Source organism: Phascolarctos cinereus, unplaced genomic scaffold (genome assembly GCF_003287225.1).
Source record: "Phascolarctos cinereus isolate Bilbo 61053 unplaced genomic scaffold, phaCin_HiC Scaffold_7;HRSCAF=346, whole genome shotgun sequence".
NCBI classification, from domain to species: domain Eukaryota; kingdom Metazoa; phylum Chordata; class Mammalia; order Diprotodontia; family Phascolarctidae; genus Phascolarctos; species Phascolarctos cinereus.
Genome location: NW_027556180.1, coordinates 50,039,109 through 50,055,123, shown reverse-complemented (window position 1 = coordinate 50,055,123; position 16,015 = coordinate 50,039,109). Strand labels below are relative to the sequence as shown.

Genomic DNA, 16,015 nt, shown 5'->3' with positions numbered 1-16,015 from the left:
AACCATATGCTCAAGGCCACAAAGATAATACATATCAGGGGTTGGACCTGAATACTGCTCGTCCTATCTCCAAAGTCAACCCTTCATCTACTCTAGAGACCTTGCTAGGTCTCGATGTGTATCTACATATAAATGTATTCACACATTTACTATATATACAGCATATATAGGACACACATATTCAAAGCCTCCATTACAAAAAAGCTGGGCCAGACAACTTCCTTCGTGAATTGGTTATCTGGAGCTCAGAAAGAATCTCTCCTCACAAAGAATGTTATAAAGTGTTTCCCAGTCCTGCTGAAATACCATAGAGCGACAATGAAAAAGTATGAATAAAATAACAGTGTTTGAAGTACCTGTGACTCAGAGTTTTAAAAATTAAATGAGAAATACCTATTCATGCAGCTTGAATTTTTATAAAAAAAAATTATTAGAAGAGATTCATTTACTCAGTTCAAGACAGGAAAGGAAATGTAAACTTGTGGAAGCTCTGAAAGGGACTTTCAGTGACTTTTAGTGTCTTTAAAGATTGATGACACCAGTTCTTTATTATGTCCAATTTCACTTCGAAATGTAAGCTACTCCTTTTCTCTAAATCATATTCTGAGCAGTGTTATTGTGGAAAGCAGTTGGGGTTAGGTGGGAAACCTGTGGCCTTGAGGAAACATGTGGCCCTCTAGGTCCTCAAGCCAGACCCTTTGACTGAATCCAAACATATATATATATACATATATACCCACACACATATATATACATATATATATACACATACACACACACATATATATATATATATATATATATATTTTATATATTTTATATATATACATATAATGTATATATACACACACACATATATATATATATGTGTTTGGTCTGAGGCCGAATTTGAACTCAGGTCCTCCTGACTTCAGGGCTGGTGCTCTGTCCACTATGCCACCTAGCTGCCCCCCAAAAAATTACAACTTAAGTATTTTTTTTTTGGCAATTGGGGTAAACTGACTCACCCAGGGTCACACAGCTAGTAAGTGTCAAGTGTGATCTGAGGCCAGATTTGAACTCAGATCCTCCAGACTTCAGGGCTGGTGCTCTATCCACTGTGCCACCTAGCTGCCCCAATATAAATATACACACACAAACACATCCACACACACACATCCACACACATACATATACACACACACACACACACACACACACACACACACACACACACATATATGTTCGTGTATACTCTTTAATACCCTTCTCATACATACTCACATGTACATATAACGCATGTCAGTCAGACTGCCTGGGACAGAATTATCTAAGCTCCCAACAATGATAGAGGAAAAGCAGGTTTTCAGAATCCCAAGAAAGAAGGAGGTAGGGAATAGTTCTTTGCATTGGCCCCAAGACAGTGTAATTAGCTAGTACATAACAGCATTTTTGCCTTACAGACCACAGGAAAGATAAGAGAGGGTCAACAGAGTGAGAGTAGGTGATGGTACCCTGCAGAGCACCATTTCTCTGCTCCCATATGTACATAGATATGCTTCCCTGTGCTCCAGCTTGTATTTTCAATTTTCTTTTAATAAGATCTGGTTCTTTCCAGGTGTGAATGGTATAGATTATCAGTTAAAACTAACACCACATATATTCAACAATAGTAGAGAAGCCCCCAGAGATCTTAGCTACAGCTCTGAAGCAAAATGAGAAAAGACATTTGAAATAGCATCAACTCATACGATGTCTCGTCGGGAGGTTACTGTCACACTTTATCTCCATGACAGGCCAGAGTTTTTATACTTAGTAAATGTTTTATTTTAAACTGCTAATATAACAATGCAAAACAAATTCTACCAGAATATAAACTAGCAACATCTTGCCATATCCTCACATCTTAGGAGTACATTACAAAGTAAGAAGGGTAAAAATAACAGAGATTTTCCTACCATTGAGTAAAGAACACAACCAAATCTTCTTGGTCAGCATAACTTCCCATGGCTTCTTTCAGTAATCTCACTTTCTGGCCTCCACCAATACTGTTTGCCTTGTCCCCACCTCTCCATTCTTCTCCTTTACCAAGGACCTGTAAAAAAAATCAACATGACTGCTGAACTACAACCAAAAAAAGAAAAAAAAACATTTGTAAAAGAAATTCAAATTATGTATAATCGATAATCCTAGTAAAAAGAAAAAAAGAAATTTCTATTCCTTGACATCAATCTCTGAAGTCTTACTAAAAAAAAGACATTTCCATTTAAATATTAGTATATTAATAAAATATTGTAGTGTAATTAAGTATGTAATAATTACCAAAAAAAAAAAAGAATAATGAAGGTGAAGTGAAGGATACAGAAATGTCTGGGAATGCATTCATGATTTCTGAATGGGGTGGAGAAAACAGAACCAAAAGCCTAGAGCAGATATAGTATGACAATCTAAGAAGAAAAGTGAATGAGGATGAATGGAAAAAATGAAGAATCTTGCTAAGAATGCAAAAGAAATGACTGAAAAAATTCTTAGGATCTTTTGGCTATTTCAATTAATATTTACCAAGCCAAATTTAGTTGACTATATTGATTGATTTATTTTAAAATATAACATTTAATTTTTAAAGACCATTCACAAAAACATTTTGAGGAAAAAAGAAAACTTTTAAAAGTGAAAAGAAATAAAGATTATTTTCTATCATAGATAGACATTAGTACAAAGTGTAAAAAAGAAAATGCATAAATTAAAAAAAAAACTTTGACCATATTTTCTTCAATTAGATACAGAATCTGGATAAATGCAAAGCAACTTTTAGGCCTTAAGCTATTTTCCTGCTGACCAAAAATGGATCGCTCAGGTTATAATTGAGGCCATCAAACAAAATTCCACCCTTCTCTCTTTATAAATCTTAACCACAGCTTCTACAACCTTCAAAAGCTTAGTGAAATTCTATTGTCTTAAGGGAATTGCTTGGCCAAGAGAAATCAACACTTCCTGCTGGCTCTGTCTGTCCTCAGCTTCATTAATTGACCAGATTTCTGCTTTGGAAGAAAATACAGCTGCCACAAAGGGAAGGAATAAGCCCCTAAATGGGCTGATCAAGGGGAAAAAGAAAAAAAAAATCCCCCAAGTTTAACATAAACTGGCTAATATTTTTTTTTATGGAAATGGGGACAGAAAACCTGTTATTTGTTCATTTATCTTCCCAAGTGCCTTGTTTTATACAATGGATAATTAATGAATAGCTGGTGAGTGAACCAGGGAATAGATCCTAGTAAATAAATAATGAGGAAATAAACAAAATGCACCATAACTGGAACAATAATAGGAACAAAGGTTCCCACAGAACAAAGACTCGGCCTCTAGCTTCGGTGGATGTCTGGACACCCTCTAACTAGCAGTTAACCTACAGGGTTGCTTTTCTTCACCTTCACTTCAATAATATTTATAGTACACACTGCTGAATAAATCTTCAGTTCATAGCCCAGGGTGAATATGAGCACCACTGCCAAGTCTGGTGGAATCCTTGGGCCCCCAAAATCCCCTCTCTTTGACTTATTCCTTTGTACTTACCTACTCTCCCCACCTAGTAACCCCCATTTAATTCTGGGAAGCAACATAATAAAATGGAAAAAAGTGACTCATTTGGAATCAGAAAAACAAGCTAACTTCCCAGATCAGTCATTTATGAACTGGATGAGCTGAAGGAAGTCCCTCGACTTTTCTGGGCTTCTGGTGGTGCAGGGGATAGAGCGCCAGGCCTGGAGTCAGGAAGACCCAAGTTCAAATCCAGGCTCAGACACTTACTAGCTGTGTGACCCTGGGGAAATCACTTAACCCTGCTCATCTCAGTTTCCTCATCTGTAAAATGAGCTGGAGAAGGAAATGGCAAACTACTCCAGTATCTCTGCCAAGAAAATCCCAGATGAGGTCATGAAGAGTTGGACACAATTGTACAACAACAAAAATAAAGGCATTGAGTTAGAAGACCTCTAAACGTCCCTTGCTTCTCTAATCTATGCTTCTAAGTTAATGGGATAAGTAGAATTGGAATCTAGGTTTCCTAAATCTTGAGATGGTGCTTTTTTCACTAGATGACACTTTTCCCAGCTCATATCATTAGCATCAATTATTCAACTAGTTGTATTGGATTATTTGGAATGCAGAAAGCATCTCCCAAAAGAACCAGTTGCAAAATGGTTAGCAGACTAGCCTACAAATGTTTGTCTACTTAGTTCACAGTGTAACTAAAATACTGTATAACCCAAGGGAAAATGTGACTCCAACCTAATTCAGCATTGGGAAACACACAAAGTAGACAAATTGCTAAAAAAATAAAAATAAAGAAAGGATGCAAAGTGGGTGGGTTATTGAGTGACGGTTTTGTGCTAAAAAGTTTGTGCTGTTAAAATGAACCAGCTTAGGAGAAGAAACCACAGCTATGGGAAAGAAGGGGATCCTGAGAGTCTAAATCATCAGCTTTGGAGAACCCACATCATTAGCTTAAGAGAACTGAGGAAATTTGGGGCAAAAAAAAATGTAAAAATAATGTCCATTTCCATGAGGTAGGGGCCCTAAACTTTTGCAAATATTTACTTTAGTGTAGAGACAATGTATCACCTTATAAGAGGGAAGTACATAATATTATAATATTATAATCTGTGTAGGTGTATAAATATTTTGTTCAGTCATTTCAGCTTCATAACCCCACTTAGGATTTTCTTGGCCGAGATACTGGAGTGGTTTACCATTTCTTTCTCCAGCTCATTTTACAGATGAAGAAACTGAGGCAAAGAAGGATAAATGACTTGCCCAAGGTCACATAGCTATTAAGTGTCAGAGGCTGGATTTGAATTCAGGTCTTCCTGACTCCAAGCCCAGCACTCTATCCACTATGCCACCTAGCTGCCCTGCACCACTCAGCTACCCAATAAAAATACATACAGACATGTAGAGAGGTAAAGGGGCGTAGTGGATAGAAAACTTGCTTCAAAGGAAGTAAGACCTGGGTTCAAGGCCTGTCTTTGTTGTTGTTCATCCTTCATATTCAAAGAGGACCATGACATCGAGGAGGCGATGCCATGACATGCAAGCGAATTGGCCTTAAGTGAGGGAGGGCTGGCTGTGCAGAGCCACCAGCCACATACAGGTCATATGACCCTGGATAAATCACTTAAATTCCAAGAGCCTGAGGCAGCTTTCTCTAAGACTCTAAACTGCAGAGAAAGCGATGACCTGCACTTATGGAAGGAGTTTCCCTAACCTAGGAGCTCCCTATACCAGTAAAATTACAGGTTCAATTCCTATCAGTCCTATATACATGTATACATATGTACATATATATATATACACATATACACATACACACACGCATATATACATATATATATATATACACACATGAGTCTTATACATATAAATACACCTAAAGGCATGACTCGCCACAAGTGACTTTTTAAAACCCATTCACTACCAAATTATAACAAGACCTTAAAAATACAACAATATCAAAGGCTTATAATTTCCCTTGCAATTACGTTCTCAATTCTAAACCCTATTCAATAGCCAATAAACATCTCAGGTAGGTGGCAGAGCAGATAGAGCACTGGCCCTGCAGTTAGGTGAACTTGAGGTCAAATCCAGCCTCAGACATTTACTAGCTGTGTGACCCTGGGCATGTCACTTAATGTTGTTTGCCTCAGTTTCCTCAACTGTCAAATGAGCTGGAGAGGGAAATGGCAAACCACTCCAGTATCTCTGCCAAGAAAACCTCAAATAAATAGGGTCAAGGAGAGTTGGACAAAACTGAAACTACTTAATAAAAATGTGTCAGACTAAACCATGCTAAGTACTGGAGATACAAATAAAAACAGTTCCAGCCCTCAAGGAACTTACAGTCCAATGGGGGAAGACAACATTACAAAAGAAAGCTAAAAAAGAGAGAAGAGGCGCTGAATATGGGGGCAGGTGGATGTCAAAGAAACCCCAAATGAGCACAGCAACATTAAAGAAAGGCATTCTGGAACAAGGAAAAACTGGAAATCACTGTAGGTATGAGAAATGATTGCAAATAAAAACTCCAAATGCCAAAGCCCTAATTTCTAATCTTAAACCAAAATGTTACAATCAATGAATAATTATTAAGCTGTTATGGTGCACAAGACTCTACTAAGTGCCTCAAGATGATTTTTTAAAGATTATACATTAATCAATAACAGCTAGTGTTTGATTGTTTTCTTTGGGTCCCACTTATTTTTATCTTATAGAAAAATTTATACAAGGCATGGTTTTCCAACATTTCCCATAAATTTAAAGGAAATACATTACCTTCACAGTATAATTGAAGTACTTGGCCGTTTGCATGAATCGATGATATCCATCGGTTTCTTTGGTTGCTACAGTTATGACTAATAATTTATCTACAAATATAAAAGAAAACATCATCAGAAGGGGTACTGAGCTGCTAAGCTACATGCTTAGCATGATTTATTTCACTGTTTATTACAAATAACTATAGATCACATTGGAGTCATCAAAGGGCCATGGATTATGAATCAGACTAGGACAAAGATCAGTGTTAAACTGGAAAATGCGTTGTGAACAAAATGTTAATTGTAAATAACAGTTTAATCTAATTGTGCTACTTTGGCAAAATACATACTTTAATTTTAATAGGAGATGAGATTAAGGGGGGAAAATTGTGACATTAGTGAACTTTAAGTGAAGTCTTCTGAGTTATAGTTCAGTCCACACATAAGTCACTCTAAGAACTGAACCTGTCACCAACACTGGACAGCAACTACGCCATCAGGAACTTGCCTGCCTATGCATGAGATGTAAAATGTACATCACTTGGAGCCCAGTGTGTGTGCTCAATGCAAATTCCCTCTGCTAATGCTGACATATTATGAAAATATTTAAGTAATTGGTATACTATAAATTCATTCCTATTATGAAATTGTCACATAATACTCCTTATTCCTCAATCTTATATTACCCCTTCCTCTTACCTCTGTGCCTTTTTGTACACTGTCCTATTCCAGAAATAAAACCCCTCCTGCCATTCCCTGTCATCTCCATCTATTGACATTCTTCCATTCTTCAAATTCCTCCTTCTTCCCACCAACTCATCTACTTACTGTTCCCTAAAGTCAGTAATGTCTCTTGCCTCTACGCTTTTGATTGGCTCTCTTTAATGCCTAAAATGTCCTTCCTCTTCACTCATCCTCTTAGAATCCCAAGCTTCTTTCCAGGCTCAACTCCCCTTTTATCTATTAAAAGAACCCTTTTGTGAGTCCTCTACTTGTTGGTACTCTCACCCTCCTCAAATTATATTGGATTCACTCACCTACACACAAGCTATATCCTCTCCAAAAAAAAGAGTCTTGAGGAAATGGATTATTTTTAGTAAAGTGCCATGCATACAACAGGTGCTTAAGAAATAGTTGGTGAAGTAAGTGAATGAAACTAAGAACAAGAATGACCATATCAGCTTGGGGCCAAAGGAGCTGAGGAATGATCCATACATAGATGCCCAGATCCATATATTACGTATGTATGTATGTATGTGTGTGTATGTATTTTGTATGGAAAGACTACAGCTTGTGATAACCTCTAAGCCAATTGTACTAATACCCTAGGAGTTAAAGATTAAGTCATTAATTGGTTAAGATCTAGATTGGTAGAAGGGGTTTCCATACCTAAAATCACAGATTGATTTAATCCCCCAAACCACATACACATACAGAACTGTAACTTAACCATGTCCCTTGGCCCACTAGCACCAGAAGAAATAACCCAATGATACTACCTCTACTCTCCCTTATCTGAATTTGCCCCAGGTTCAAGAATTCCTAATTATCCCATACATAAACACACACACACACACACACACACACACACACACACACACACACACACATCCTAACCCACAAAAGATATGTGATTTTGTCAGTATAAGGAACTCCACTACAAGCACCATCTTGCTCTCTTCACCAAGGTGTATCCAAAGTGCATATCAATGAATGATTTGAAGGGTGAGTCCTGGGGAGTTGTCTGACACACAGGCAGTGAATTCCCTAGTTTATACACCCATGGTAAGTGTGACAGGAACATCTGACTAATATCTTCTTGGTTGCAGGTCCAAGAGTCTGTCCATTAAGGTACACTGTCTTTTATCTATATACACACATATTTTAACAATAATATTACATCCACTTTAAAACAGATTTTGCAGTTTGGTCTCTCACATACACTGAAGGAATAAGAAAATAAAAGTGACTCAGACATGCAAATAATACTACTAGAATATGACAAAAATAGTTTTCCTCCAAAATATAATTACTATATTTTCCACTCAAAATTTCAGGGGAAATCAATATTTTTCCATTGAACCATTTCAGAGAGCTGCACATTGAAAAAAACTCAAAAGAAAATTTATGTTTTCTTCATATATTCATGGTCAAGCCCAAAAGAAATATTCTGGAGTAATATTTTCATATGAGCATTACTCTAAAATAATGCAATTCAAAATTTGTTGAATGTAATGAGTAGTAATTAATTTTTCTTCACAAATTATGTATTTCAGGAGGAATAAAACCATTTTCTCTAGCAAAAGTAGCATCTTGTTTTGATTGGAAAGTCTGGCATTGAAAATTTCCACCCTGTAAATACAGATTGTTTCAGAGCTAGATGAATCTCTTATTGAAAATTTCCTACATCTTGGGAATCAGCTGTAACCACAGACACTGACTAGATACATTTTTACACCTACCATTTGCAGTATAAGGTTGACATTAAAGATTTCATCATAACTAAGAGATATAATAATGTTGGCTAGACAATGTTACCCAATAGAATGACTCAGGAGGCAAAGAAAAAAACTAAGCTACTCTGAGTGTCTAGAATTCTACTGCAATTAGGGGTCTTGCTTTTTTTTTTTTTGTAAACCAATAGACATGATTCTTAGGGAAAAAAAAAGAATTTTATGAAGGCTATTATTACAGTATACACTGCCATCTGTTTTCATTTATGTAGCTATTCAGCCTAATTATCATAACATGAAATGAAGCTCCCAACTTTGCATATTATCTGATAGAAAAACCCTGGTTGACATGTAATATTTAACTTACTAGGAAATCTAGTTCATAACCTTTTGTCCCCCAAAGCAAATTGATCCAAATTAATGTCTCTGACCCTGTCCTTAGATAATTCCTACCTCACTCCAGTTAGGTGACGAAAATACAAATCATTTCCAGGAGCTATAATTTCATATAATCTATAATCTTACTCTAATCTTTCAACATGAGTCATATAAAAAGAAAACAAATAATGCAAAAACATAGCTCCAGTGCAATGATAGGAATGTTTTCCTCCCTTCAAATATCTGTGGGACCTTGGGCAAGTCACTTAACCCTTTTATTGGCAAAGATACTGGAGTGGTTTGATATTTCCTTCTCCAGCTCATTTTACAGATGAGGAAACTGAGGCAAGCAGAATTAAGTGACTTGCCTAAGATCACACAGCTGGTAAGTGTCTGAGGCCACATTTGAACTCAAGTCTCTCCTGACTCCTGGTCCTGTGCTCCATCCTCTGTGCTACCTAGTCGTCCCCTTTTGGTAGCATAACAAATCTAATAAAATTCAAGATTTTCAAAAGCAAAACAACTGCTGGCATGCATGCAGGGTTCAATAGTAAGTTTGATTTTGTTGTCAAAGTCAAATCAAAATCAAATCATAACCAAAAAATGAGATTTTTTTTGGTCAATCCTTTTATATCTTTGAAAGTCAAAGTATTGGATAACCTGTGTGAAATCCATTAAGAATTTAATGAACCACTTTTCCTTTAAGAATTTGCCTGCTAATACAGCTGCCTTTGGTTCTGCCACACTGAAATAGATAGCAATGCTAAAATATAATTTTTTTTTAAAAGATCCATCTGGGATTTTATAATTTGAAGTAATGAAAATGAAATAAGAAATCTGCATGACCAGGAAGACTGGTTCAACAAGTCTGATCTGTCTTCCAAACCATAATTCAGCATATATTTGAAGACTATTATGCCTCTACTAAGTATCGCCAATTGGCTCAACTGTTCTTTATATGACAATGTCCACACCTTAAACTTCTACTCCCCAGTCCCACACATGGCCTAGAAATGAACATGCTGCTGCAAATGTTGCCCTAACAGGAATGGTAAAGTAGCATTATCATTTCCCTTTTTCTGTACACCAGATTTCTGTTAGGCCAGCTACTCTGACACTTCCATTTCCAGAGTATGTTAGGGAAGCCAATTCAGACTCCTGAATTCAGACTCTTCCTAAAGAGGATGTCCCCTGCTGAAGCACTAAATAGACTACATTGGTTCCCTACAGGATAAAAAACAAAATGCTCTGTTTGGCATTCAAAGCCCTTCAGAAGCTGGTACCCTCCTACCTTTCCCATTTTCTTACACTTTCCTCCTCAAGCTGTATTCTTCGATCCAGTGACTCTGGCCTTCTGGCTGTTCTATGAACAAGACCACCCATCTCACAGCTCCAGGCATTTTTTTCTAGCTGTCCTCCATGCCTGGAATTCCTTCCCCCCTCAACTCTACCTACTGACTTCCCAAGCTTCCTGTAAGTCCCAATTAAAATCCCATCTTTTATGGGAAGCCTTTTCTAACCCCTTTTAATTCTGATTCTTAATTCTAGTGCCTTCTCTCTATTATGCCCTACTTTTCCTACATATACCTTGCTTTGCATATATTTGTTTGCATGCTGTCTCCCATATTAGACTGTAAGTTCCTTGAGGGCAGGAACAAACTTTTGCCTCTTTTTGTATCCCTGTGCTTAGCACAGTCACTGACATATAGAAGTTGCTTAATAAATGTTTGATTATTGATTGACCCAACCCATCACCAAGCCATCTACAGCAAAGTTGCTTCATAGGAAGCATAGAAGTGCAGTCACTCTAGACCATGGGAGTTTCTAGACTTGTTCTTTAACAGGAAATCCATAGAATATGACCACACTACAAATAAAACAAACATTTATCAAGCACATGGAATGTACAGAACACTATGCTGAGAGATACAACATTGAAATAAAACATCGCCTCTTCCCTCAAGGAGTTTATAGTTTAACAATGCCCGTAAGGCCTGAAGTCAACATTCTACATCTGCCTCTTTTATTGGATTATCCCACTTCCTATATATCTTGAGTCAGCTATAAAGAACAAGGAAAACTGTCAGGGCAGGGGGAGAGAATTGTTACTAAGCATTTGAAGGACTCTCATGGAGAAGAAAGTTTAGATTTTTTTGTCTTAGCCCCAAAGCACAGAAAAACACCACCAAATACCATGCCTGGGAGGAGCTAAGCCACAGAGTTCTGTGCTCTTTGTGAGATGATGTATCTTCATCTTAAATTTACCTCCTGGCTGATGATTCTCCAGCCCTTCTTCCACTTTTAATATCTTTCTGAGAAACCAGGAAGGATCTTAGCAACAGACCATCTTAGTATCAGACTTCTATATCCACCTTTATGACCTCCCAGAAATTAACTGCCTTCTTTGGCCACCACTGTCTTGTGTGTCTTCTCCATTAGAATAAGATTCTTAAAGACAGGAACTGTGCCTTGCACATTTCTTAGCCTATAATAATCTTAAATGCTGTTCATTCATTTATTCAATTAGAGACAAACAGAGGAAGTAGAGAGATGTAAATTAAGGGTTGGTATAAAAAAGTTGAGAGGCAGTATGATGCAGTAGAGGGCTGGTACAGAAGCCAGGACCACCTGGGTTCCAGCCTCACCTCTGACACATACTTATTGTGACCCTGGCACAAGACCCTTAGCCTCCCAAGTATTCTAAGAAACTCTCTCAGCCTATAAGGTGCTGAAAAGGAGCGGCCATGCCCAGGTAAAAATTCCAGAACAGTCCCTATCTCTAGGTGTTCCATATATGTTTTCTGTATTTGTGGTACAGTGAATAGAGCACTGGGCTGGAAATCAGGAAGACTCATCTTCCCAAGTTCAAATCTGGCCTCAGATACTTAGTAGCTGTGTGACCCTGGGCAAGTCACTTAATTCTCTTTGCCTCAATTTCTTATCTGAAAAATAAGCTGGAGAAGGAAATGGCAAACCACTCCAGTGTATTTGCCAAGAAAACCCCAAATGACAACATATTCTACGGATTGTCTGTTAAAGACAAAGGAGGAACAAATCTAGAAATCCCAATGGACTGTAAGTCTAGAGTGGCTATGGTTCTATATCCCCTATGAATCAGCTTTGCCTTACATGGCTTGGTGATGGGTTGGGTCAATCAAGTAATCAATTTCAATAAGAAGCCACTGTAGAATCATGGCCTCCAAGTCAAGGATACCTGGGTTCAAATCCTGCCTTTGCCATATACTTTTTTCTGTGACCCTTGGCAAGTCACTTTTTTACCTCTGAGGGTCCCAGGCAACACTCTAAAGTTATAAGTGCAGAAAAGGTATAAATTTGCATCGGTAAAGAATGTACCTTATAGGGGATCCCTCCACCAATAAAATGAGAAGGGAAAGAAGAGAGAAAAAAATTTTAAAAAATTAAAAAATATTTTAAAAAAGAAGAGAGGTAGGAGAGAAAGGAGGAAAGCTTCCTAACAATTAGAAATACTCCTTTAAGTATTTGCCTGCTAACACAGCTCCCCTTGGTTCTGCCACACTGAGATAGCAGCCTTTTAAATAAATAAATGAATAAATAAATTTTTTTAAATGGGATAATGAAAGTGAAATAAGAAAGGTTCCCCTTACTCCCTTCAAAAAATGTGCATGCGCGCGCGCACACACACACACACACACAGAATCTTGAAGGAAATCTTGGAAAATCACTAAGTATACTGTAGATAGTATGCTTTTTCAGGCATTGATTAGAGTGTATGGACTTCCTATCCCTTACCACTCTGAGACTCTGGGAGAGATCTTGGGACTAGGACCATGTGCCAGGTTCACCTGGGGTCTAGCAACAGAGAAGCTGTGGGAATACACTGATAATTCTAATGAGAGAGGAAAGCCAATGAACTGAGAGACTCATATGACAGGCTTCAAAGAAAAAATATGTGGTGCTCTGGAAAAGCCAAATGATATACACATCTGCTGATAGACTGATATTTTTCTCTTCTTTTTTGGGGGGGGGAGGGAGGAATGGGAGCTAGAGCGGCAGACCTCTGATTTCACTTGTATGTAAGAAATGCCAATCTGTATTGATAAAGAGAGTTTCTTCATTGGAAGCTCCCCAGCCCAGATTTAGAAAAATAAATTGAATTTTAAAACTGTTAGTAACCTTAGAGATCATCTATTTCAATCTCCACATTTTAAAGAAAACTGAAAGCCAGAGAGGGGACAATAGAACCCAGATTAAAACCCAGATCCTTTATGTATTTGTTCATTCATCTTACTGCTTCCCTAATTAATGAGTCACTCAAACAGTGAAGCAAATGAACTCATGCCATATAATCTGGGTGGCAAAAGAATAAGTTTTATGTCGTGAAATGACTGAGGGGAATTCAAACATAAATTGCTCAAAAGCAATCTGGACTGAAACTCAGAAGAAGAGAGGCCAGCAAAGAGATGCAAAGGAGACAGCAGAGGATTCATGTGAAAGTTCACTGAAAAGGAAGAAAGAGAAACTACAAAAAGGTTTCAAAATACAAAAATGCCCCCACCCTCTAATGTTCCACAAAGCCTTCCTCCATGTTAACATGGAAGCCTTAAAACCCTTGAAATCTAGGCTGAGCAAAGCCATGAAAAGCTACGAGCAGAAGGTTCCTGGAGGGAAGAAAGAGGGCAAGAGTGTGCTCAACGTTGGCTAACAGGCAACCTCCAGAAGGCTACTGCTCAGCAGATAAAAAGGGAAAAAACGCTGGCTGATGGCCAATGGTCTGGAAGCACTCAATGTTCTAATCCTCTCCCCAACAATCACAAAGGACAAGAGCTAACAAGACGAACTTTAGTGGGAATACATGTAGTTTTTAAACAGTGTCAAAACGTCAACAGCATGTGAACAGCCTAGGGAATACAATACAACAATAGTTTATATTAAAAAAAAATCTGGATTTTAGATGAATTTAAGTTTAGTGTCATCCAAATGTATAACACAGCTGTCCAAAAGATACAATGCATTTGTGTCTGGACTAAGGGACATGAAAGTACTACTGTAATCCAAATTGACCAGACCATATATATAATATTGCATTAAGCTATGGATGTTATGATTTAAGGGTGAATCTATCCAAAGGAGAATGTTGGTAAGGAAATTCTATCATTCAATAAACCATCATTGAAAATAGCTGTTTAGGGGCAGCTAGGTGGTGCAGTGGATAGAGCCCTGGAGTCAAGAGGACCTGAGCTCAAATCCGACCTCAGACACATAACATTTACTAGCTGTGTGACCCTGGGCAAGTCACTTAACTCCACTGCCTAGCAAAAAAAAAAAAAAAAGAAAAAAGAAAATAACTGTTTAAGCAGGACAAGACAAGAAGAAGTAAGGCATGTAACAGTAGTCTTCATATTTGAAGAGCTATCATATTGATGGAAAATTAATTTAATTTGATAATTAAATTAAATTTGTGTTAAGTGAATCCTTTCAGAGAGTAGCAGTAACAGTAGCAGCAACAGTAACCAGAAGAATGGCTGATGTTTATGTGGCACTTCAAGGTTTACAAAATGCCCAGCACACACTATTTTATTAGATCCTCACAATAACCCCATAAAGTAGACACTACTTGCATTATTCACCTTTTGCAGATGAGGGAATAGGCTCTGCAAAGGCTAATTGACTTGTTAACAGTCTCTAGAGTGCAGCTAGAACTAATGGACAGATATTACAGAAGGAATGAATTTGGACTCTTCATTATTAGAAGAGCAAAACATATCCAAGAAAAAAATGTAATGGTTTGTTTTGTGAGATGGTGAAATCGGTGAAGTACAAGCTAGATGAAAAGCTATCAGGAATCATATAAAGCTTGTTTCTGCACTGGATGGGAGGTTACATGACCTATAAGGTCCCATTCAACCCTATTATCCTAAGGCTCCATGACCAAGCATTCCATTTTAATAACAAAGGGAAGACCTTCCTCTGTTATAGGCAAAGGAATTTAACATGATGGATTCCAAGTGATCGGAGACAGAAACTTCCAGAAAGAAAAAGGAAACAGTGATAATCAACTGTTCTTTGAGTGGGCTATGGTAATCCAGCTGCTGCCCAGATGCTGTGTCAGGGAACATATACTATATGCCAGGAATCTGTATTCAAGATGTAATTGAGAGTTTGTTGAGATTAATCTGACCCAGTGACTACAGTTTCATGGCCCTCATCCAAGTGGGCACAAACAATATTACTTGCTCTCACACCCAAAAGGCATCTGGGATTTGAAAACTCAGATATTATTATTTCCAATCCTCTCACTTAAAGAAAAGGGCTTCTGCAAAACACCTTGCAACCTGCAGACAAATATCTGGCTACAGTTGTTTTAAAGAGGTAGTTTGGTATCAAATCCTAGTCATGGCAAAGAACGGGTGCTTCAAGACTCCCAAAGGCAGAGAACAGTTGCATAATCCCCAACAGGTCAAATAGGGGTGACCTGGCACTTAAATGAAGTTGTCCGAAAATTTGCCCCGGGTTATTGGAATCTAAGTATGCCTGTTTCCCAGACTACCATTGGCTTAACACCCAGACATCACGGTGGCCAAGTCTTGAGTTAAATCACCATGCTTGATTTTGTTTACCTTGACTTGACTGACTTCTAGCCTCTTGACTATTATCTGGACCACAGTCCTATATGGCCCTTCAGTTTGGCCTTCTCAGTTTCCTACTTTACTGACTTCTTCCAGACTACTGACTGTTATATGAACCATGTTCCTATACTACCCTTCATCCCAATCTTCTCAGTATCCTAGTTTTCCTACTTTATTTTTCAAGTTTATAATCACCAGCACACCTCACTACACACTTACCCTGTGGAACTCCAAAGGAAATCCTCTTTAAGAAATCTAAAAAGGTGCAATATTAATACAGTTTAGA

General features: G+C 37.8%; 1 protein-coding gene across 2 annotated transcripts in view; it reads right to left on the bottom strand.

The window, feature by feature from the left end:
* Positions 1-16,015, bottom strand: part of PLOD2 (procollagen-lysine,2-oxoglutarate 5-dioxygenase 2) — a 111,870-nt gene that overhangs the window by 71,210 nt on the left and 24,645 nt on the right. For both annotated transcript variants that reach the window (XM_020980955.2, XM_020980956.2), the window contains exons 2-3: positions 6,307-6,398; positions 1,938-2,074 (exon numbers count right to left, since the gene is read on the bottom strand). In XM_020980955.2, the coding sequence (XP_020836614.1) occupies positions 1,938-2,074; positions 6,307-6,398 (229 nt within the window). The remainder of the gene's footprint in view (positions 1-1,937; positions 2,075-6,306; positions 6,399-16,015) is intronic.